At 40.2% G+C, this 25,192-nt stretch overlaps 1 protein-coding gene across 3 annotated transcripts in view; it reads left to right on the top strand.

Moving 5' to 3' along the window:
- The window catches only part of tmem192 (transmembrane protein 192), a 33,083-nt gene extending 7,891 nt beyond the window's left edge, over positions 1-25,192 (top strand). Inside the window, exons 2-6 of one of the 3 annotated variants that reach the window (XM_041183547.1) lie at positions 1,184-1,333; positions 3,028-3,280; positions 11,120-11,251; positions 22,507-22,615; positions 24,388-25,192. In XM_041183547.1, the coding sequence (XP_041039481.1) occupies positions 1,184-1,333; positions 3,028-3,280; positions 11,120-11,251; positions 22,507-22,615; positions 24,388-24,511 (768 nt within the window). In that variant the 3' untranslated portion in view covers positions 24,512-25,192. The remainder of the gene's footprint in view (positions 1-1,183; positions 1,334-3,027; positions 3,281-11,119; positions 11,252-22,506; positions 22,616-24,387) is intronic. The other 2 variants (XM_041183638.1, XM_041183725.1) reach the window with 2 other exon arrangements.

Genomic DNA, 25,192 nt, shown 5'->3' with positions numbered 1-25,192 from the left:
CAAGTTTCTTATTTTATAAGTTGTGCTTTTTGTTTTTCTAAATTTTATTTGAAAACAAACTTGAGCTTTTTGAGAACGGATAGAATTCATGGGGGAGGCGGTGGCATGGTGGTATTGTCACTGGATTGGTAATCCAGAGATCCAGGGTAACGCTCTGGGTTCAAATCTCACCAAGGCAGATGGTGGAATTTGAATTCAATGAAAAATTCAATTAATTAAAAGTCTGATGAAACCGTTGTCAATTGTCATAAAAACCCATCTGGTTCACTAGTGTCCCTTCAGTACTTACAGCAATGTGGCTCTAAACAAGGGCAGTTGGGGATGGGCAATAAATGTTGGCCTAGCCAGTGATACCCACATCCCAAGAACAAATAAAAAAAAAGTGATGCTTTTGCAAGTGAGACTAACTTAAGTAAATAATGATTTAATTTGAGTGCGCCTTCATTTTAAAAAAAAGTTGTTTTTTTAAATTCTACAAAATGTTGTTTTCACCACAAGTATATGCTGAACTATAATTATATCAGCATGTTTATCTAAATATTTTGAAAACAAACTGGGGAAACTAATTTATGACAGAACACTTATAATTGATTTGCAGTTTTATCTGAATTTAGTATATATTGTGCCTTGATTTGTGAAAGTTAAGTGAGCATTTTGTCCTCCCTCAGCAGTTGTACACAAAGCGTTCACTATGAAATTTATGCTGCTGACCTGTTCCCTGACAATTGTACATTTTAAATTTAAAGATAGAGAAGCTGTTTCTTTTCTGAGATGTTTCAACGTAAATCGAATTTGTAATGGTGCATCTATCATTGCACTGTTAATATTGTTGCCAAGCTACTCATGTCTGTCTCTTAACACTGCTAAGGAAAGGAACTTTTGTTGCCTACTGTGGTGTGGATGGTGTGTGTACTGCATGTGATATGCACCTGGATTCCTTTCATCATGAAAATGTTTGTGCTGTGTATGAGGGGTTAATGTGGGATAACAGGATGTGAAGTTTTCACCTTTAGATGTCACCTTTGGGCAGTTAAGATACAAAAGCTACAAAGTGTGTTTATTGCAAATGATCAATGCCAAACTGATTGCTCTGATTTGTGTAAGCAAACATCTTGCAGATGCTGTTGGACAAAGGATGTAGTCGGGTGTCTCCAGCATTTTCATGCATCATTTATTTTTTTAGAACTCATCCATTGATGTAACCCAGAGTGTGGAAGAGGATCCTCTAATAGACTATCCCCTTCTTTATGCTGATGCTCTCGTTGGTGATGTGAGAGCTCCTTTCAAAGGTGTGCCAACAGTATGTTGGGCAATTCTGTTAACATTTCTGCATGTGAGTGTTAGATTTCCTATATAGGATCATCTCTGGATAGAGATTAGTTGATTTGTGTTGCAGTCCAATGTTGGGTTTTCTTTGTGTGCACTACTATACTCAAAACTCTGCAAAATGTAATGAATCTTCAATAGCTACTTTTAATCTGGCATTCTGAAAGCATACTATCTGTAAAACAGATTAAAGTTTATTTCCTTGTGCATAAATATGTCCTGGTAGACCATGTAACAAATGATATTTCGTGATTTACATATTTAGTTCTATTTGTGTTTTTTTTAGCACTGTAGATACTATTTATAGGACAAGTAGAAAAATTACCATAAACAAAAAAATTGTCTTAAGTAGAAATGTGGTTGACTGTGGTTTAAGATGTATTTCAATTGGTGACCTTCAATGGTAAGCTTTTATGGCAAAATTTCTTCAAGTACGAGTTTTCTCTTGCTGAATGCAAAACATACTTTGGATACCTTCATTTCCAATTTGTATTTTAAAAGTATGGCATATGCTTATAGATAAACTTGTAATGTGCCCAAAGATGATTATGGCACACCCCATAAAAAGAGAACTTCCCTTTGCAAGTTCCTGAAATCTAATGACTATAAAATTCAGGTTATTATATTATAAGAAATAAGAGCAGAAGTAGGCCATTTGGCCCATTAAGCCTGCTCTGCTGTTCAAACAGACCACGGCTGATCATCTACTTATGCCATTTTTCACACTATCCCCATATCCCTTGATGTCATTAGTATCCAGAAACCCATCAATTTTTGTCTTGAACATGCTCAATGTCTGAGCTTCCACAGCATCTGAGTTAGAGAATTCCAAAGATTCACCACCCTCTGAGTGAAGAAATTCCTCCTTATCTGTCTTAAATGGCCTACTTCTTATTCTGAGACTGTTCTCTGTGGTTCTAGACTCAACAACCATCTACATCGTCACGTCTAATAAGAATTTTGTAGGTTTCAATGAGATCACCTCTCATTCTTCGAAATTCAAAATACAGACCCAATTTTCCCAATCTTTCCTCCGTAAGTCAATCCTGCCATACCCGAGATTAGTCTGGTGAACCTCCTGTTGCCTCTGGCAAATACATCCTTCCTTAGATAAGGAGACCAAACTGTACATAATACTCCAAATGCAGTCTCTATTTCCTGGATCAAATTTGGCTTGCATATGAAATACCAAACTGAAACTGTTAAATCATTTTGTGAACAGCTTTAATTGTGACTGGTATCAATGGTCTTTGACAAAATAATAGTGAACCATAATCTGAGGAATGAGTCTGCAGTAATTGTTTGTCTGCCATTTGATGTATATTGTAACCCTTGAAGCTGGTTTGAACCTTAACATGCACAGCATGTTCCCAGATACTGAACAAAGCCAAGCTATGAATGTAGTATAAAATTCACAGGTGGAGGCATTCACTTTTTTTTAAAATAAGAAACCCACTTGGATATTCCTAAATAATAACTGACTTGTTTAGATCTCCTACAAGTCGAGTCAAAGGCCACTTGGATTTCTGAGCTGTTTCCCATCTAAAACCTGTTTATTCATGAAATCTCCATTAACAGGGAACTTGAAGTTAAACACTAAACTAAAACATCATGTGAAATAATTGATTCTAATAAATTTTCTTTGCTACTGAGTTCCTTCATTAATTTTTAATGAAGTAGTATATCTCCTTTTTGTTCCAGGTTGCTTTTGTAGTTCTGGCATTTCTTTCGGTCTTTTTCTGTGCTCCACCAGCTGACCTTTGTAGAGATATCCTTGGGTCCTTCAGCCTTTTGACTATTATAACAATTACAAAAGTTGTCCTTTGGGCTCTACATGCTGTCTTTGAATATTACTTGCAAGCTCAGCATTCCAAAGCCAGGCATAGAGGCTATCTCACACTGTACCGCTCCACAAGGCATCTGAAGCGGCTACCACTACTTATTCATTCTGCAGGTGAGCAAGATTTACTGTAATTGGGGTGATGAGGGTGTTTGAGTACTTTAATGTATTCGGTGTTTAGCTAATATAGTGTGATGGATAAAGGCATACAAACATACAAATTAGAAGCAGGAGTAGGCCACTTGGCCCCTCGAGCCTGCTCCACATTCGATAATATGGCTGGTCTGATTGCAACCTACCCCCGTAAACTTTCACCCAGGCTCCACGTGATGTGCTGTTAAGTTATGCGGATCAGAAAGTCACAAATTTCATTCTAGGCAGGGTGTGCTGGCAATGTTTCCAGGTGTTAAGTTGTAGCACACCTCTGAATGCAAATTAAATGTTTCTGGAGGAGATAGTAAAATTCTTTTGGTTGTAGCAGACTGAGTGGAAAGGGCTTTGCTACCAATGACTTTTTTTATGCCCCCTTTTCCAGGCATTTGAGGGTCCTGAATCTCATCAAAATAAATGCAAATATATGTACTTTGAGATTATAGTGTAGAAGCTATGCAAATGACTCCTCAATATAAATTAGGTAGCTACTACAACAGATCTTCAATTGATATTGCAGAACCATTTCCTGGAGCATTATGAAAAAAATATTAACGAACACTTGGGTAACATAATTTGTTGCCATTGATAGATTTATGGCAGTTTTGTACTCGTGAAAGACTTTTTTATGAAAACAAAAAATGCTGGGAAAACTCAGCAGGTCTGCCAGCACCTGTGGAGACAGCAACAGAGTTAACTTTTTGAGTCTGTATAACTCCTCTTCAGAACTAAGAGAAGTAGAAATATGATGGATTTTACACTGTTTTAAGAGAGGTGGGAACTAAGAAGAGATTGACAAAGATGTCATGGACACAAGAAAAAGGGAGTGTTAATGTTAGTGGTGAAGACGAAAGGCGCTGATAGTGGCATAAAGGTAAGATAGCAGACTGTGTTAAAAGCAGAACAAGGGTCGGTGTTCTGTGAAAGCACAACATAGAAACCAGTGACAGTTGGCCCTGTGGGGGTATTGTGGGGAGGGGGGGAAGGATAAAACAATGAATAAATAAAAATTAAAATAAAATTGAATTAAAAAAGGAGTAAAGATGGAGGAGCGAGTTCATAGTCTGAAATTGTTGAACTCCATGTTAAGCCTGGAAGGCTGTAAAGTGCCTAATCGGAAGATGAGGTGCTGTTCCTCCAGTTTGCGTTGGGCTTCACTGGAACATTGCAGCAGGCCAAGGACAGACATGTGGTAATGAGAGCAAGATTGGATGTTGAAATAGCAAGTGACAGGAAGGTCTGGTTTATGGAAAAATTTCCTGGAAAAATATGTTGTGAAACCAACTAGGGGCAAAGCTATTTTAGATCTAGGATTGTGCACAATTAATTAGTAATGTCATAATAAAAGGTCCACTGGGAAATGCATATAAGAACATGTGAATTAAGAGCATGAGTAGGCCATTTGGCCCCTCAAGCCTCCTCTGCCATTCTATAAGATCATTGCTGATATGATTTTTGGCCTCAACTCCACTTTCCTGTCAGCCCTTCATAACCCTTGAGTCCCTGGGCAATCAATAATCTAACTCGGCCTTGAATATATTCAATGACCCTGCCTCCACTGTTCTCTTGGGGAAAATAACTCGTCAGACTAACGACACTCAAAGAATTTCTTCTCATCTCAGTCTTAAATGGGAGAGATCTCTAATTTTTAAACTATCCCTTAGTTCTAGACTCTCCCACAAGGAGACGCATCCCTTGTCAAGAATCCACCTTGTCAAGTTCCCTCAGGATCTTCATATTTTTCAATAAGATCACCTCTAAACTCCAATGGATACAGGCTCAGCCTGCTCGACCCTTCTTCCCAGGAACCAGCTGAGTGAACCTTCAAGTGAAATAGTGATCATAATACAATTAATTCCGCATTAACTTTGAAAGTGGGGTACTCCAATCACAAATAAGAATCTTAAATTTAATTTAATCTTAAATTTAACAGGGTGAGCTGGCTAAGGTTGATTGGGTAAATAGACTCAAAGGTATGGCAGTAAAGAAACAATTCAAAATGTTCAACAAAAATATGTTGGAAAAGAAACTCATGGAGAAAGATCCATCTGTCTTACTAAGGAGGTTAAGTGTGGTATTAGATTGAGGAGAAGAGGCTTGTCATGTTGTGAAGAATAATGGTAAGTCTGAGGTTTAGAAGTGTTTTAGAAACTAGCAAAGGGCCACCAAAATGTTGATTTTAAAAAGGGGAAAAAAATAGAATGAGAGTAAACCAGCCAGGGATATAAGAGCTGATAGAAAGGGCTTTTACAAGTAATAAAAAGAGTAACTAAAATAATCATTGATCCCTTGGAAACAAAGACAAGAGAAATTATGGGGAGCGAAGAAATGACAGACATTGAACAAGTATTTTGTCTGTCTTCACAGAAGAGATCAACCTAGGGGCTAATAAGTGTGAGGAAATTAAGTTAATTAATGGCAGCAGAGAAAAAATACTGGAGATACTCCAGAGACTAAAACTCATCAAATTCCCAGGACCTGATGGCCTACATCCTAGGATTCTGAAAGAGAGAGCTGCAGAGATAGTGGATGCTCTGGCTATGATTTTTCAAAATTCCCTAGATTCTGGAACATTCCCAGCTGATTGCAAGTTAGCAATGTAACATTGCTATTCAAGAAAGGAGGGGGAGAGAAAACAGAAATATAGGTCAGTTAGCCTGACATCAATCATTGGGTAAGTGCTGGAATCTGTTATTATGGAAATTTTAACAATGCATTGTGAAAATTAGAATGATTAGAACATGACAGTGTGGTTTTATCCATGTTGATATATCACCCCAGCACCATGAGCTCTTATCTTGTATAGCAACCTTTTATGTGAAACCTTTTTATTGAGTGCCTTTTGGAAATCCAAATATAATGCATCTTCTCATTTCCCCTTTATATTACCCTACTTGTTACATCCTCAAGAATTCTAATAAATTTGTCAAACATAATTTTCCTTTAACAAAACCAGGTTGCTGTTATTTCCTTAATGGACTCTAGCATTTTCCCAATGATGGACATTAGATTAACTGGTCTGTAATTTCATGTTTTCTATCTCCTACTTCTCTTGAATATGCATGTTACATTTGCTTCCTCAAAGGGACACTCTGGCCTCATATGATTTGTGTTCAGGCCCTGAATCCTGATATATTCTATAGTTTCAATAGAATATTATTGACATTGATCAGCTTTTTAAAAATTGTATGATGGCTGTTATTGTGGAATTTTGTGCCTCCAGTGTGCTATCAAATTAGCCACATGCTACTTCGAGCATGCATGCCATAGATTTACTTGGCACCAGCCATTGTTTTATTTAGACAACATTTCTAAGATTATGGACCCCGCTTGCCAACATTATTGTTCATATAACCAAAATAATGGGCAGTCAGTGGTATAAATTAAAATTGTTATCTTATAAATACCTTCCAATTACATTTCCTGTATTGACATTGTTTCATTTATCTCCAGTGTACAGTATTAGAAATTTTAATGTAATCAAATATACATTGGTTTGGAAATATATTCCTTTTTTATATATAAAAAAAAATACTAAAACTGACATGACTCACTGTGCAATGTTCAGATAATGATGCACCTGTTTTCTATTCTGTCGCTAGTATGAATTTGTCTCCACCTGGTGGTTTTGGAGTAAAGCAGGGTTGGCTGAATACGCAACATTTTTAGAATGACATTGCAGCACAGAAGGAGGCTTTTTTTGGGGTCTATTTTGTCTGTGCCAATACTAGCTCTTTGCTATCATTACTTGTGCTAATCTCACTTCTCTTCCCTTTCCCTGTATCTTTTTTTTCCTAGTTCTCATTCTTAGCCATTTCCATTTTAAATTTTGTGTGTCTCAATAGTTACTTATAGTCCATGTTCTAATTACTTCCAGTTGACAAGTTCCCCCTCCACCCATATTTCCTGAGTTTACACTCCATTTTACTGATTATATAGTTCTTGTCATTCTTCAGCCTGTAGAAACCATTTATAATACCATATTAAAATTTTTCATCTGTCTTTGAAATCCTAATCTACTTCTTTCAGTGGAATAGTTCCAAATTTTCATTCATTTTATGAGAACCACCCATTCCTGGTATAATTTCTAGTGAACCTTTTTATATGGTTCTAATATAATTCCAGTAACATGGTTCCTGGACTCCACTTGTGACCTAACTAATATCTTGAATAAATTTATTTCACCTTTTGTATTTAACTCCTTGTCTCGCAAATCTAGAAAGCCATCCCCCCCCGCCCCGCCCCCCAAACAACAACTACTTTTTCTATGTTCATTCTCACTTTCTTGCAAGATCTAATAGATCTTCATTCCTTCAACTCTCATGAATCTTAGTTTATGATTAACACAGACCATGAGGTATGTCTCTCCTGCCTTGGGTCTTTCAAAACAAACCATGCCACAAGGTGCCCTGACATTGGTACCAGCTGGATCTGATCGTGAGACGTGATTCTCTGAACAGCATTCTCAACATGCAGCTCTCTCAGCACTGACAGTGGCGCAAGTCACTCCCTCTGGTGTGCATCAGGGTTGGGATGCAAACCTTGTTTTTTTAATTCAAAGCAGAAATATCGTCCTCATAACAACAACCATACTGTCTACCCAGATACACTTCCATTCACTTTCTCGGTGTTCCACCTTAAGTTTTTCTGAATTCAACTGGTACCCTCCCACATGTCTGTCCCTCTCCATGCTTCCTCCTAATTTGATACCCGTAAACTTGCATCTCTGACCAAATTGCTTGCATAAATTGAAAAGCACTGTGAACGTTTTTTTTTTTTGGAGGACAACAGCAATATAATTGAACCCTGTTTGTCTCTCCTACTGTTTATGTCTCCAATATTTTCCAGCTATAGTCAGATGGTATTGGAAGCTGAAGTCTTGCTTTTATTTTTGCTTCCCTCCCCACCCTTACTGTTTTCCTGACTGATCAACTAACTCAGCACCTTCTTTCTTTGTGCTACATCTTTACCTGTTAGGCGTAAACCTGAGCTCAACTTTTTCTAATTCTCTGATACAAATAGAAGTGTATGTAACTTTTTTTTATTCCTCTTTTACTAGAATCTTCAACATTTAGACTTTGCCTCTTGATTAATCTCAATTTTATCTTTAAAATAATTTGATAGTGCTTCTGGACTTTCACTGCACAAAACAATTACTATGTTGTAGTCTTTGCAAAAATATACTTTATTCATAAATCTTCAAAAACATTTCGAACCATTTCAAAATCACCATTACAAAAATACAATCAGGTTCAACTTTTACAACATGAATCACAAGGTGTATCAGTACAAACAATGAATATTACAATCATTGGCAGACATTCATTTTAAGCTGTACAGCCTGAGGGGCTCTTTACAGTTCCCAGCCCCTCAGTGCACTGTGGCAGAAAGGTCTTAGGCAGCGATCCTTCCCCATTGCGCCTTTGTGGCAGCTGCCCCAAGCTTAACTGTGTCCCTAAGCACGTAGTCCTGGACCTTGGAATGTGCCAGTCTGCAACACTCGGTCGGGGACAACTCTTTGCGCTGGAAGACCAACAAGTTTTGGGCAGACCAAAGAGTGTCTTTCACCGAGTTGATGATCCTCCTGCTGGAGCTGATGCTGGTCTCGGTGTGTGTCCATGGGAACAGCCCGTAGAGCACAGAGTCCTGTGTCACAGAACTGCTCGGGATGAACCTCGACAGAAACCACTGCATCTCTCTCCGGACCCTCTTCGCAAAAATACAATCTACAAGGAGGTAAACAACGGTCTCTTCCCCACCACAGCCACCTCGAGGTGGTGAGACTCCTGGCATGTAGGAAGGATCTTACAGGGAGGGCCTTTCTCACCACCAGCCAAGCTACGTCTTGGTGCTTGTTGGAAAGTTCTGGCGATGAGGCATTCTGCCAAATGACTTTGTCAGTCAGCTCACGGAACCATCCCACAGGATCCACCCTCTCCTTTTCCCTCAGGGCCTTTAAGACGTTCTGTGCCGACCACTGCCTGATGGACTTGTGGTCAAAGGTGTTTCTCTGCATAAATTTTCCCATGAGGGACAGGTGGTACGGCACGGTCCAACTACTTACTATGTTTTAGTCAGACCTGCACCTGTTCTCTTCTGAGATGAACTGACTAGTGTGGAGTTCTATTTTAAGCCATTCAGTCTGGGCAGTGGCTTTTAAAATGTTGTTAGGAATTTGGATCTGCCATAAATATCTCTGCTATCTTATGCTTTTATTTAAGAGTTGACACACATTGCACCCTAGCACCTTGGATAATGGTGTAACAGGAAAAGAACCCCCTATGATATGGACTTGATCTTTGTGTCATTTGCACGTGTCCTGCAAACTCTCCAAAGGCACTTAAACTAGGCAAAAAGAAAATTGGTTCAAAATGATTAAACTGTTTTAATCCACATAAGATGATGACATACCAGAGCAATAGTTAGAATAGGACTTGCTTAATTCATTTGTTACAATTTGCTGTGTAAGGATTTATAAATAACTAATTTGAAAAGTTTATTTCAGATTCTAACATCAGTATTTTGCTTTTGTAAATATAAAACACTATCCCCATTTTGGCAAGTGCTCCTACTTAAACAGAATCAGTCATGTGCATTCTGCCCTAAAGTCATAGGGAGAACCTCCTATTCCTGTATTATACTTCTTGGAAAAGTCTAGGCTGCATTTTGGTACAACACATTCTGCTTTAACCCTGATTGTTCATGTAGGAAAAGATGAAAAAAAACTTCTGCATGGAAGAGAAAAGTGCTTTGTCATTTGCAGAGATAAACCATCAGAATTATTTGCTTCTTAAAGCCTTTGAAAAAAGCCACCTTGTAATATTACGTTTATACCTCCTTTTGATCTGATTTTTTTGTTTAGGTTCACATCTCTTTTCTCTTTGTGCTCTGGACTCTGCTGTGTTTTGCCAGTTTAATTTCAAACCTAGTTTACCCCATCACCTTTTCACGTTCCCACACTTTTTTTTCCTCTGACTGTTCTACTCTGTTCTTTTCTAGTAGTTTTTTTCCATTCCTGCCCCTTTTATTCTGTTTAAGTACTTGTTCGCATTTCAGGTTTTCAGTTCTGATGAAGAGTTGCACTCAGTTAAAAGGAAAATAAATAAATCTTGGCTGCTAACAAATGTGCCAGTTCAAAAAGGTGTTCACTGCTTAAAAGGGTTAATCTATTTATCTATGCTGTTTCATTTCGGATGCTGGTTGACCACTTGTGTATATTTTTTTTATTTAGCTCCTTTAGGTTCCATGTTAATCCTCTGACCTGCGCAGTCAGATTTTCCACACAGTCACTAGGAAGATCCTATATTAGTTTAGGTACCCTTTGAGGGAGGGGAGGTTGGGGGTCATGGGACCATGGCACTCCAGTAACCTAGGCTGGCAAGTATACATGTCAATGGTGAGTGAGGACTGGATTGCACTCTGTTATAAATTTACCCCAAATAGTGTAGTGATACTTCATGCTAATGCACGAAGAATGATCATTGTAATGTGGTACTTAAAGCTATTTATTTTCCTAGCATGAGTTAGTATCTCCAATGGGGTTGAAGGGGAAGTAATGAGGGAATACAAACACCTTTTTTATTTCTCCTCTCTCCCCTGTCAACTCTCAGGATTTATTTTTAACTAGATTGGGTAACTTATTCAGACTTGGTTTAATGTCTTCATGCAGTACAGCTTTGAAATTCAGGAAATTTTGCTAAAATGCAGTTTCATCAACTTTTGATAAGCTGATATATGTTTGAAAAATTGTATTTTCAAGATCCTATGAAAGAATCTTCAACCAATCATCTTGTTCTTTTTAAGGAAATGCAATTCTCCTGCTACTCCTTTCTATATGGATGCTGCTTGAGCAGAAAACTCTAGTGATGTATCTCATTCTTGGAGCCCTGACAGTGGAGCTTTTCTTTTCATCGACATGCCTCATCATTTACACAGGTGAGGGGAGAGAATAGAAGCCAGCATTCCCTGCTGTGTACTTAGTGGAGCTACAATAGGTATTACAATAGATTTAACACATCTGTGTTTACACATGAACAGTTCCCACCACCCTAAACTTCATTCATTTTTTTTTAAATTTAAAATGCAAGTGAGGAGGCACATTTGCTTTAGGGAACTATGCATTTAACAAAATAATATTAATAATCATAAACTAGTTTATACAGAGCGGTTTAACTTTGCTAAACATATTGCACAGAAAAAAACCTTCATGTCCTCCCCACCCCTAGGTTTTAAATTGAAGAGATCGGTTCGTCCTAGCAGCTGTTGCTACTTGAAAAACAAAGCCATCTTAGGTTTACTGGAAACTAACTGAATATTCAAAATAAGCAACTAGCCAGAGAATTTTACATCTTAATACTTGTTCCAAATTTGAGTTACACATTTTTAAAACTCCACTTTAATTGAACTGAGCAAGATGGCCAGAGTATCAAATTAAAATTACATGGGTTTACAGGCATTCTGCAGACAGCTGACCTAATGTAGTAAAAACTAGCAAGTGGCTGAAAGCAGCCTTCTGGAATAGGAACAATTTTTAAAAAATGACAGATTTTAAGTATATTTATAGCAGGGAATAAAATTAAGGAAATTGAGTAAATGAATAGTAAGTAACTTTTATTTTGCTTAAATGTTTGAGTCAGTATGTTTCAGTGTGGTCTTTGTAGTTTATATAAAAATGTTACTGGAAGTTCAATTGTATCTTGTCCTATCCTCCATTTGTGTCTGGTGATGACTAGGGGTATCAAAGAGAATCAGTTCTCATCCTCTTTGCCATACATTTACCCCCACATGTGAAGGTCAGATCAGGAACAGCAGCTTCTCCTCCATTCTCTCCCAAACCAAACTCATGCTGCTGGACCAGATATGATTTTACCTTGGTAAACTTGGCCCATACTGGGATTCAAGTCAAGGCTACCAGTCTGTGTACTTAATCAGCTGACCAGTGGGGTGTTCCATGAACCCTGTTTGATTGCAACTTTTTCCGCATGTCACAGTAGTCTGCATTTTTCACACATGACTCTGGAAACTGAAAGAGAAGGAGAAATAATTATTTTATGGTCCTCTACATCCTGCAGCTAAGCTTTTCAACATCCTAGAAAATTAGGATGCTTTCATCTGTTTGCAGGTGTGTTTACCTTCATTATCTTGATGCAGTTTTATAGCTTTTCCTCAAACATAGACCTGAAGCCTATTATGCAGTATTTTGTGAATCTTATTTCACAAAACACTGTTTATTTCTTATCCCACATTTTCAGGAATTTATTCTAAAGCAATTCTAATATTAGTTAACTTAGTGCTCAATTTTAGACTTCCAGCCATGAATTAGAGAAAGTGATTAAACCTTCCTTGTGTTGGTGTTAGTACTGGTTTAAAATGAGCAGTGGCTTATCTAAAAATTAATAACAAGCAGGATTTTAAACATGGCTTTAACAAGTTTTTCATACTGATGTAGCTGTTTCGGAGGCACAGTATAATGTGACAGAGTAACATTGTTAATTCACTTATTTAGTGTGAGATGAAGGCCTTAAATCTCTTATCTTGTGGATTATTGACAATACAGTTCCAAGATGCCAAATTAAGTGATTTTGATAGTAGTTTAATCTTTTGTTCTTGTATCTATAGTTTACCAAATTCACAGCCACCTCCTGACCTTGCCATCTTGCATGGCCTCGGCATTTCCATCAAATTGGTCACAGATGAGGCCATCTCTGGTCACTTCTAGTATCACTCTCCTCCAGCATCCCCTTTCCATGTCCCAAAGCTACCTCATGCATCTGTCCCTTGCCGTGATGCACTGGGGGTGTTGGTGGTGGAGCGAAATAACTATATCCCAATTCACTTAGAACTGAGCTCTCAAAATCACAGCTGAGTAGCCTTTGGCCCTCTGTTTGCCATGTCCTTTATGCAGTTACTGATCTGCTCAATCCACCATCACCCCCACCTTTGGGTTCCCTAGTCCTCATTAAAACCATGGGTCCCCCCACTGGTAGATTTGGAGTGGGTGAGGGCCTGTAAAATTCCCGGATAGCCTTTTCACCACTCTCCTGTCGCAGTTTTGAAGGGAATGGGTGAGGCCTAGGCTAGGTCGAGGCCATTAAGTGAGGCTGGGGGGAGTTGAATGGGGGAGATGCCTGGAAAATTGCCCTGCTCAGACCTTAAGGTGGTAAGGTGGGGTGTGGTGGTGTTGGCACCTCTCTCCACAGGCACTCCACACAGTATAGCCTACTTCCCACATTGGACACTCCTCCCCTGCAACCTTACCCCAACAAGGTCTGCCCCTCACAGGTGCTTTCTCCTCCCTGTCCTCCTCTATCAAGATCCCATCTCCCCAGGCTTCCTGTCCACACCCTGCCATTGCCTGACCCTAGATTACGGGACTTTGAATCTGGGACTCTTTGTAGTCCCAGTCCTGTCCACAGCTGCTGCTGGGACTGTAGAACTGCTGGCCAATCACATTCACTGGCAACTCTTTGAGGTGGAACTTCCTCCTGAGGGAGGATGTATTTCCTGCTGACACTACGGGTGGCTAGGTGAGAAATTCTGCCCCATCACTTTTTTTCTCAGCCCAATCATTTCCCCCACCTAGTATAGCCCTTATCTCTGCTCCCTTAAGTCCAAGGGACACAGACTTGGAAAGGATATGGTGGCAGCTGGTTTCATCATTCACAACCAGATCTGGCTGGACCGCATCAAACATATTTAGGGCTTGCTTTCATCTACTAAAACTGCTTATTATTCCAGAATCACCTTGAATCGCAAAGGTAACCCAGGCTGCTTTTCTCTAATGCAAACCTTTGACTTTGGACCTTCTCCCATGTTTTCTGTACCCTTGTCTCCAACAATTAATGCAAGGAGTTCATGGAATTCTTTGTCACCAAGATTGAGACTAGTTAGTTGCCTTTTCCACTGGCCTCCATTCACATATCTCTGGACTAAATATCCTCCAAAAGCTCCCCCTACACTAGCCTTGAACGTGCATATTTTTCTGTCATCTCCCCTCATGCTCCCTCTAGGCTCGTCTTGTATTTGGGATCCACCACTGCTCCCTCAACCCTATTTTGCCAAACTGCTGGTCAGCTGACTTCTTTTCCAGGTCCCCATATCAGTTGATACTGTTAATGGCTCTCTTTCCTGAGGTGCTGTCCCTCTGTGCCTCAAAAAAAAGACCCTTGGCTCTACTATCCTTGCAAATTAACACCCCCATCTCCAGCCTCCCATTCGTTGCAAGTCCTTGAATATATTGTCGTCTTCCACATCCCATGCTTTTCTTTCCTGGGGCTCCATGGGTGAATTTTACAGCCCCCTCCTGCTGGCATATTTGAAGTCGGGTTGGGGGTTGGCACATAAAATAAAGCAGGTAGCTTGCCCACCCACCCCACCTTGTCCCCCATATTACTGAGGGGAGAGACAGGTAAGGTGTCAGGCAACCTGCCTGACTTTGGGTCTATTAAGGCCCATAAGCTGACAATTATCTGCCACTTGAGAGTCTCAATTCACCTCTGCTGCAATTTTGTCTGCCTGGAGAAGGTGGAAGAATGGCAAAAGTCCAGCAGCTTTCACTGCACAGGTTGCTGGCGGGCATGAAGTTGTTTGTGCGGGGTGGGGGGTTGCGGGTGTTGAGGTACCTCCTTTCCCCTGTGACTAATTGGGGGCATCCCCTCCTCCCCAGTCTTTAAAACCCGACTCCCACCCCTCCCTGGGGCCTGCCAGGCAGGCCTGTCCAAAATCCCTTAACTTACCTGAGCTCTAGGATCCATGGCATGTTGCCTTCAGGGACTGCTTGTAGTCCCAGCTGTGGCCATACGAATTAGGAGTAAGAGTAGGCTACTCAGCCCCATGAGCCTGCTCTGCCATTCAATAAGATCATGGTTGATCTGATCGTAACCTCAGTTCCACCTTCCCACCTACCCCTGCTAACCTCTCACCCCCTTGCTTTATCAAGAATCTATCTGGCTGTGCCTCAAAAAATATTCAAGACTCTGCTTCCATCACCTTTTTGAGGAAGAGTTCCAAAGATTCTCGACCCTTAGAAAAAATTTCTCTTCATCTGTCTTAAATGGACGACCCCAAATTTTTAAACAGTGACCCCTAGTTCTAGGTTATCCCACAAGAGGAATCATCCCCACATCCACCCTGTCAAGACCCCTCATAAGACAAGCCACTCATTCCAGATATTAGCCTAGTAAACCTCCCCTTACCTGCTTCCAACGCATTGAAGACTAATGTTGTGCACAATACACCGGCTGTGGTCTCACCAATGCCCTATATAACTGAAGCAGAACCTCCCTACTTCTGCATTTGATTCCCCTTGCAATATACGATAACATTCTATTAGCTTTCTTAATTACTTGCCGTGCCTGCATTCTAATCTTTTGTAAATCATGCACTAGGACACACACATCACTCTGCATCTCTGAGCTCTGCAATCTCGCACCATTTAGATAATATGCTTCTCTTTTATTTTGCCTGCCCAAGTGAATGACTTTACATTTTCCCATGTTGTACTCTATTTACCAGATCTTTGCCCACTCACTTAACCTATCTATATACCTTTTGCAGCCTCCTTATGTCCCCTTCACAACTTACTTTCCTACCTACTGCTACTTGATCCTGGCACTGCTGGGACTACAATGCTGCCAATGAATTGGATTGGCTGGCACCTTCCGAAAGTGGGACTTGCTGTCACTGAGGAGTGGAAGTCCCATTCTAATTAAGGCCACCCCCGCCCCCCCCAGTGTCTTATTGCAGTAGGGCTGCTGGATTTCTGGTTGGCAGAGTGCCACAGGATGCTTCATCCTGGGGGTGAGGGGAGGGGGAGTGGTGTAATCCTCTTACTTCCCCCATCCCTGCATAAAATTTGCCTTATGTTTGAATCCTTCCAATCATGTTTTCACCCTTGCCACAGTACTGGAACAGTTCTTATCACAGTCAAAAATTACATCTAGTGACTGTGACAAAGGTAAACGATACCCTCTCACCCATTTCACTCTGCTTGCAGCCTTTGTGGTTAACCACACCATCCTGCTCCAAAGTCTGTCCACTCCTGCCCAGCCAAGGGGAAATCTGCTCTCATCTGGTTTTGTTCTTATCCAATTGTAGCCAGAACTTGTAATGGTTTCTCTTCCTGATTCTGCAGAGTTACCTCTGGTGTCCCCCAAGGATCTAATCATGGCCCCAGCCCCCTTTCTATTTCTCAACTGCTTTCTGCCCGTGGGCCATGTCATCCGGAAACACAGCATGTTTGCACTTTGAATGCTGATAACGCCCATCTCTACCTCAGCATTATCTATCTTGATTGCTGCATTTTATCAGACTGCTTGTTCGACATCCAGTACAGAATCTGCCAAAACTTTCCACCCACCTCCGCCTGATAGTATTGGGAAGACTGAAACCATAATTTTCAGTTCCTGTTCCCTAGCCACAGAATCCATCCTCTTCCCTGACAACTGTTTGAGGCTGAACAAGATTAACAATCTTTCCATCATACTTGACTTGAAAATAAGCTTCCAACCATGTATCCTATACCATCACCAAGACTGTTAATTTCCACCTCTTTAACATTGCCTGACTTTGACCTTTGCTTCAGTTTATCGGCTGTTGAAACCCTCATTCATGCCTTTGTTACCTGTAGGCTTGACTATTCCAGTGCACACCTCTAATTCTGACCCCTTGAGCATTTTAATTGCTCCATTATTGGTGGCTCTTACCTCACCCGCAGGCTCTAGAATTCCCTCCCTAAATCTCTCTTCCTTTTGTCCTTTTAAGATTTTTTTTTTAAAAATATACTTTATTCATAAAACATCTGGAAGAACATTACAAAACATTTCAAAATCACCATCACAAAATGTACAATCAGATTCAACTTTTACACATGGATCACAAGGTGCATCAATACAGTCAATGAATATTATAGTCATTTCAATATGGTCATTACAGACAATCAGACAATGGTATTGGATTTATCAACATACATCATATTGCACTCTGAGGTGCTTCAATACAATTATAATACAATTAGTATTCAGTGCATACATTCATTGTGAGCTGTACAACCCGAGGGGCTCTCAAAAGTTCCCAGCTCCTTGGTGCACAATGGCAGGAAGGTCTTAGACAGGGTCGTTTCCCCATTGCACCTTTGTGACGGCTGCCCCAAGCTTTAGTGCGTCCCTCAGCACGTAGTCCTGGACCTTGGAATGTGCCAGTCTGCAACACTCGGTCGGGGACAACTCTTTGCGCTGGAAAGCCAACAAGTTTCGGGCAGAGCAAAGAACACCTTTCATCGAGTTGATGATCCTCCTGCTGCAGTTGATGTTTGTCTCGATGTGTGTCCCTGGGAACAGCCCGTAGAGCACAGAGTCCTGTGTCACAGAACTGCTCGGCATAAACCTCAACAGAAACCACTGCATCTCTCTCCGGACCTTCTTTGCAAAGGCACAATCTACAAGGAGGTGAACAACGGTCTCTTCCCCACCACAGCCACCTCGAAGGCAACGTGCCAAGGGGATGAGACTCCTGGCGTGTAGAAAGGATCTGACTGGGAGGGCCTTTCTCACCACCAGTCAAGCTACATCTTGGTGCTTGTTGGGAAGTTCTGGCGATGAGGCATTCTGCCAAATGATTTTGACAGTCTGCTTGGGGAACCATCCCACTGGATCCACCCTCTCCTTTTCCCGTAAGGCCTCTAAGACATTACCTGCTGACCACTGTCTGATGGACTTGTGGTCAAAAGTGTTTCTCTGCATAAATTTTTCCATGAGGGACAGGTGGTACGGCACGGTCCAACTACTTGAAGCGTTCTGCGGCAGTGTGGCCAGACCCATCCTTCGCAACACCGGGCTCAGGTAGAACCTCACCACGTAGTGACACTTGGTGTTTGCGTACCGAGGGTCTACGCACAGCTTGATGCAGCTGCACACAAAGGTGGCCATCAGTATGAGGGCGATTGTTGAGCACGTTTTTTCCCCTTTTATCTAGAGGCTTGTACATCGCGTACCTGCTGACATGATCCATTTTCGACCTCCAGATAGAGCGAAAGATGGCTCAGGTGATCGCCATTGCGCACGAGTCTGGAATGGGCCAGACCTGCGCCATGTACAACAACAGCAAGAGTGCCTCGCACTTGATGACCAGGTTCTTACCCGCAATGGAGAGGGAGCATCGCTCCCACATGCCCAGTTTTCTTTGCACCATAGACACTCGCTCCTTCCAGTTTCTAACACATGCCCCGGTCCCTCCAAACCATATCCCCAGCACCTTCAGGCCGTCAGCCCTGATGGTGAAGGGGACAAATGATCGGTCAGCCCAGTTCCCAAAGAACATGGCTTCGCTCTTCCCATGATTTAGCTTGACTCCCGAGGCCAGTTCAAACTGGTCACAGATGTGGATCAGTCTGCACATTGACAGCGGATCCGAGCAGAAGATGGCGACATCGTCCATGCACAGGGAGGCTTTGACCTGAGCGCCTCCACTTCCTGGGATCGTCACTCCTCTTATGCCCGGATCCTTCCTGATGGACTCAGCAAAGGGTTCTATGCAACACACAAACAGGACGGGGGAGAGAGGGCAGCCCTACCTGACTCCAGATTTAATCGGAAAGCTATCTGATTCCCACTCATTGATTGAGACTGCGCTACTGATAGTGTAGAGCAATTGGATCCACTTGCAAATTCCCTCCCCAAACCCCATTTTGGAGAGCACATCCACCATGTAGGTGTGCGATATTCTGTCAAAGGTCTTCTCCTGATCCAGGCTGATGAGGCAGGTGTCCACACCCCTGTCCTGTACATAAGCAATCGTATCCCCGAGTAGCGCGAGGCAGTAAGAGATCTTCCTGCCAGGCACAACGCAGGTCTGGTCAGGGTAGATCACCAATTCCAGAGCGGACTTTTGTCTTTTTTAAGATGCCCCTTTAAAACCTACTTCTTTGACCATGATTTTGGCTATCTGCTTTCAATCTTCCTATGTGGCTTAGTGCCAAAGTTTGCTTTATAGTGCTGCTTGGGCTATTTTATTACATTAAAGGTACCATATAAATGCAGGTTGTTGTCTTTGTCATTGTCTACGGCTAATAATAGTTGGTATTTGAGTTATTTTATTTATGGCTGCACTTTTGTCTTTGGAGATATGCAAATAGACTGAAGCTGTACGTAAATGCTACTTTAAATATCATCTAGTAAACCACTTATCAACTCTGTTTAATTCTGGTTGTCTAGAGATTTAGAATTTCACACATTTTTAGTATAAATCTTGAGGTAGTTCTGTAAAATAGAATATACTAGGTCTTTGAGTTTGAGAAACTTTTCGCAAAATGGACAAACTAAATCCATCTAGACATGCACTGCACTAAAGCCTGTTATAAACTTGTTGCTAATGAAAGATAATTTTCATTTGCTTTCAGCTGTATTATTTCAAGAATTAAAGTATAATGGTGCATTTTCCTCTAGTTGTAAACCTGTTGGGTTGCAGTACTGAAGAGTTTGATTCATTTTGAAAGCAACATTGATCCAAACTTGAAGGGCTGGGAACTTTAACAAAAGTTTCTGAAGTTGGTCACTATAAAATAGCTGACAGGCTAGGATTATACAGTGAAATTTTTACTGATTCTTGGCGATCATTCCACCAAAGATGTCTCTGCTACTAATTCATCCTCAGTTGTGGAGCTGCAGCTCTAAACCAGATTTAACTTTCCACGGATGCTGCCAGAACTAATGTTTCAAGTCCAATGTGACATTTCTTCAGAACTCTTTATATTGGACTCGAAACATTAACTCTGTTCCTCTCCACAGATGCTGCCAGACCTGCTAAGTTTTTCCCACACTTTGTATTAATATTAGATCTTCACCATTTGCAGTATTTTGCTTTTATATTGCATTAAACCACTGGAATTAAACTCAGTATTTTTATAAAAATGCACCTCTTGTGGCCAAGACTATTCATCCTATCTAAAATATCTGTTTTGAGCCTAACAACATTTTTCAATTTTAAGAGCATGAGGTAAAGTTACTAATCTGCATTCAAATAATACTGTACATAATTGTTTGAATGATAATGGGCCCAAAATAAAGGTAGTAGCTTTTATATTAAGTTTCACGTCAGTATAAAATTATGGAATTAAAACCAGTAAAAAGAACATTGTGGCTTATCTTGCCAACTAGCTGTTAGAACCAACATAGTTAAAATCACTAATCCACAAAGAAATTAATTTATGCTAGGATTTTATAACTGTGGTGGTTATTCTGTATCTTAAGTGTGATGTCTCAGAAGCTTGAACAGACCACCAAGGAGTAATCATGGTGGTCTCAATTACTTTACAATTTGCTCTTTTGAAGCTTGTGGTTCACTACAAGGATCTCTTTTTAGAATGCTGTTTTGTTTATTGACCATACAATTGTCCTCCTGAAGCAGGTGGTCTTGAGTTCCACAGTACTGCCTTTTTACAGAAGTTACCCTCCACTGGTAGGAAGAGCAACTTGCTGCAGAGCATTTTGACAGGTCCTTCTTGACACACATCCTCAAGTGTGCATAAAATCAATGCAAACATATTCAGTTTATTGGTATCCAAATAAGAGCTTTTTTCCAAAAAATACTTTAGCTTTGCACATTTTCTGAGCTCTGTTAAATGAACCTGTTTATTTCAGATTTTGAAATTGCTTTTTATGGGGTCTGGATTGCCATATGATTGAAATTGGTCTCCATATCCCTGGGCTGGGCATTTTCTGCCCTCCACTTCTACCCCACTCTTACTTCCTCGAGCACAGTTTTGAGGGCTACACTATTGACAGGGCACTTGGGAAATAAAAAATTGCAGTGCAGATTCACCAGGATTCTTCCTGGTATGAAGAAACAAAAGTGAAAACAGTCAAAAATTGAGCCTGCTTTTGTTAGATCAGAGGAGATGAAGGGGTGATTTTACTGAAGTATTTAAAACAGATAAAAATAGACTCTCTAGAAGCTAAGGGTCTAGAATAAGGAAGTATGGACAAAAAAATTAATTGGAAGAGAATTAAAAACAACCAGTGTTTTCTATTAACCACTTGGGATTTGGGAGGCTGTGGAATGAGCTACCAGAGTTGATTCAAGTAGAGACCACAGCTCAGAACTACACCACAGGTGGTTAAGTGAGAGAAAAAAATATTGAAACAGGTCTGGCATACGGAATTAAGACTGCTCGTGCAAGATGAACATAAACCTAGACTGGTTGGGACAAATAGCCTTTCTGTGTTATGATTCTACATGTAAGATGTCAAAATTCACCTTGACTGATTTTTCCATGCTAAATGTCTGAAATACACTTGACAGACTCTCTCATAAATGGCCACAGGAGTGAGGTACAAGAGACTTCCTCTACCCAAGTAACTGTCACTAACAAAATGGGAGATGGAGCAGTAACTCTTCCTGTGCCCAAATTTTCAGCCAAGCTCAATAAAACAGCTAAAGCTATATCATTCTTTGGGGTCAGATTTTGATTCAAGCCTTGATTTTTTCCCTTTTAGAAGAAATACTTTTGATCCCTTCATATCTTGGTTGAGTGCCTCCATGGTAATTTATTGCTGATGGAGTTGGTTTTATCTGTGGGTTATCAACCGCAGAGGGTTTGAATATGAAGTATCTTGGAAATATTGTGTTTGTTAGCTGAACAATAGATTTACAGATTCACTGTGCTAGAGCTGCTGGGACAATAAGGGGATTAATATATTAATGAACAGCCACCACTGCTCAAACTTATTTGGGTTAAGTAGGTGATTTATTACTGTTTCAAACATTTACAGCAGCAACCATCCTTGATCAGGAGGAACTGAATTCAATCATACAAGGAATTGGGTCAAGTTTGGAATGATGGGGGAATGGCAGGCAAACTCCCATTGCTGCAACCAGTGGGCACTGGAGATGAAAGTAGAGTAAAACACATGGGTCAGTTTCAAGAAGGTTGTCAAGTGAAATAAATAGGAGGCAAAGAAGAAAGCCGGTCGCATTTCAGTGAATACTGATCCTTTTAGTGACTAAAAAAAAAAGTACAACTTATTTGTCACAAGTTGCTGCAGTATCACACTATGATAAGTTATGGCATTTCTGGCATTCATGAAGCCATTCAGATTCTCTTTATTTTTAGAGCGGCCTTTTGAATCCAAAGATGTTGCATTTAGACTTGCAGATCAGTTCTATTCGGCCTTTAACTTGCCTATTTTATTTCACAGCAAAGATTATAAAGTTCAATCAAATGGAACCATGTCCTGATATCCAAGAGGAAGAACGAAGGCAAAGATGTCCTAATCTCATTAATGTTCTGTCTGAGACTGGATTCAGGTGAGTGACTTGTCATTTTTATCACCTTGTAATTTTTAGTTGCCCCATGACAAAAGTAGCAAAGCGTTTTCTTCTGACTGACCAATTGCTATCTTGAATATTATGGTTATTGCTCCAGCTCACCTTTCATCTGTTGAATGTGTTTTGTTGAATTTAGCTGGAATTTGTTTGCCACAGATGAAGGGCTAGACATCATGTTAAATTCCTAGTAAAGAAACTCTTTAGTGTGGAACTATTCCTGTACACCAGGGCATTTATTTTTAATTTAAATTGTTTCTTGTCTTTGCTATATAAAAGTAGTGCTCTTAATGTCATCCGGGAGGCAGGAACTCATTTGTTACACGTTAGTCTTTGCACAGCACCATTGTTGCTCCACAGCACTCCTTGCTTGGATTTTTTTCTATAGTATCTTGGGATGTTTTGTTATATGAAGGCTCTATAGTTTTAACAAAATGAAGAATGTAGTTTAGGAAAGAATTTCTATTGGAAATCTATTTGTGATAGGAAAATTGGCACTTGCAACACCACAGTGATGCTTTCTCTTTTTGCCAAGCTTCTTAACTTAGCTGTGATATACTTCCATGGATGTAGCTCATCCTCCAGTACCATAGTCATCTTATCATTCATTTGAAGCTTGAAATGATTCAGGAGTTATCAGGCCTTCCATTCATATGCGTTAGCAGTAGTACACCGAAGTAGGAATTTGGCCTCTTATTCACCTGTTAATGGGGAATAGCTGAGACCAATTTTAGCATCTTTGTCACTGGCATCAGTGATAGATCAGCTAACTCCTCACTAAATGAGAATTGAACTATGGGTCTCCCTGACCTTAATGCTTCAGCTGCCATCGGGTAAGGAAGTCTTGTGGCGCAGTAAATAGCTTCCCTGCCTCTGAGCCAGAAGTTCTGGGTTTGAGTCCTACCCCAGAGTTTGATGGCCAAGGAAGGCACATTCATAAAGCAGCCAAGCAGGTTGAGCATCACCCTGCAAACTTCCAACATGCCATTGGTAGGGGGTAAGAGCAGGAAAGGATCCTGGTAAGCTGTGTGATAGAAAGAACATTGGCACCTGTACCATCGCCACCCATAGCTCTGGACTACAGCATGCATGTGCATGTTGCCACATCAGCTTGGACTCCCTGAGCGAGCTATAACACACCACCACCATTAAACTGAACCAGAAGTGTAGCACTTAAAAGCCGCTAAGTTAAGGAATAGAATCATTCAGAATTTTTCAAAGTTTTTTGCACTTAATATAATTTACAGTAACTTACATATGATAGAACTAACACCTATGTGACAAAGTTATGGGTTCAAACCCCATTCTAGAGACTTGAATGCATAGGACTATTTATGGAGTGCAGGAAGTGCTGTTCTGTTGGAGGTGCCATTTTTCATATGAGATATTAAACTGAGGCCCTGAGTGCTCTTGAGTGGATAAAAGATCCAATGTCACTATTTCAAAGAGGAGCAAGATAGTTCTCCTGGTGCCCTGCCCAATAGTTAACCTTCAACCAAGATCAGTAAAACCAATTATGTTGTAATTTATCTCATTGCTGTTCACGGGACCTTATGCACAAATTGACTGCTATGTTTTGCTACATTTAAATGGCGGCTACCTTTCAAAAGTGCTTCATTGGCTGTAAAATGCATTCAGAAGTTCTGTTATGAAATGCAACCATATTAATGCAACTTCTTTTTAGTGTTAAAGTTCACATCACAATTTGTAAAGCTGCCTTTTTCCTCTTTCCCCCCCCACCACCACCACCAAAGAGATGGATCAAACTTGGAAAACCTTGTAGAAAAGCAAGCAGACCTCATTGATTACTTGAAAATGCACAATGTGAATTTAAGTAAAAGACTACTTGCTTTAATCTCTCAGCAAGTCCGAGACTGAGATTCTGAAAGAAGAGCTGCTAAAGATCGTGATAAACCAAAGAATAAAGAAAGGCACAATTTGTGCTGTGGATGAGTAATGTCCGAACTGGTAAAACCATTTGAAAGAAACATTAATGTGGTATGTAACTTGGTTAAAATAATAGATGGTTGAAGATTATCTTAATTTAATTTTTGTATTACTTATGAAAATACATAAGGAGAGAACATTTGCTACAAACACTAACTTGTTTTACCACTTTATCAAACTGTTGTTCAAATCAATCATGTAGCAAAATTACCTTGGATACCTGTGCCAAAAGACTTTCAATTGTGAATTGTAATCTAGGACAATTGTACCTACTGTGTAAGTGAAGAGAATTTCTTGCTTTTGTAATCTTGACATTCACTTCTTTGACATTAATGATGTAAGTATTCAGAATGACTTTTTTTAAAAGGAAATCTTGTTTAAGCTATGAAGATGTATAGAATGTCCCTTTTTTATTTTGCTTTTCAGTGCTATGCTAAATATTCCAGGTTTAATATGCTAGTCACTTCAATGCAGAAATGTGTAGGTCAGCTTTTCTGGATAGCCAGGAGTGCACGAGAAGTGGCTATCCTACAATATTTGAATTCTAACTTGTATAAGCTGCATTGGAAATGCAAGTTGCTGGTAATTATACAATAAATTTTTCATAACGCA

The sequence above is a fragment of the Carcharodon carcharias genome, chromosome 1, assembly GCF_017639515.1.
Source record: "Carcharodon carcharias isolate sCarCar2 chromosome 1, sCarCar2.pri, whole genome shotgun sequence".
NCBI classification, from domain to species: Eukaryota; Metazoa; Chordata; class Chondrichthyes; order Lamniformes; family Lamnidae; genus Carcharodon; species Carcharodon carcharias.
Note: the sequence above shows the minus strand (reverse complement) of the source record. Positions and strands in the feature narration are given on the sequence as shown.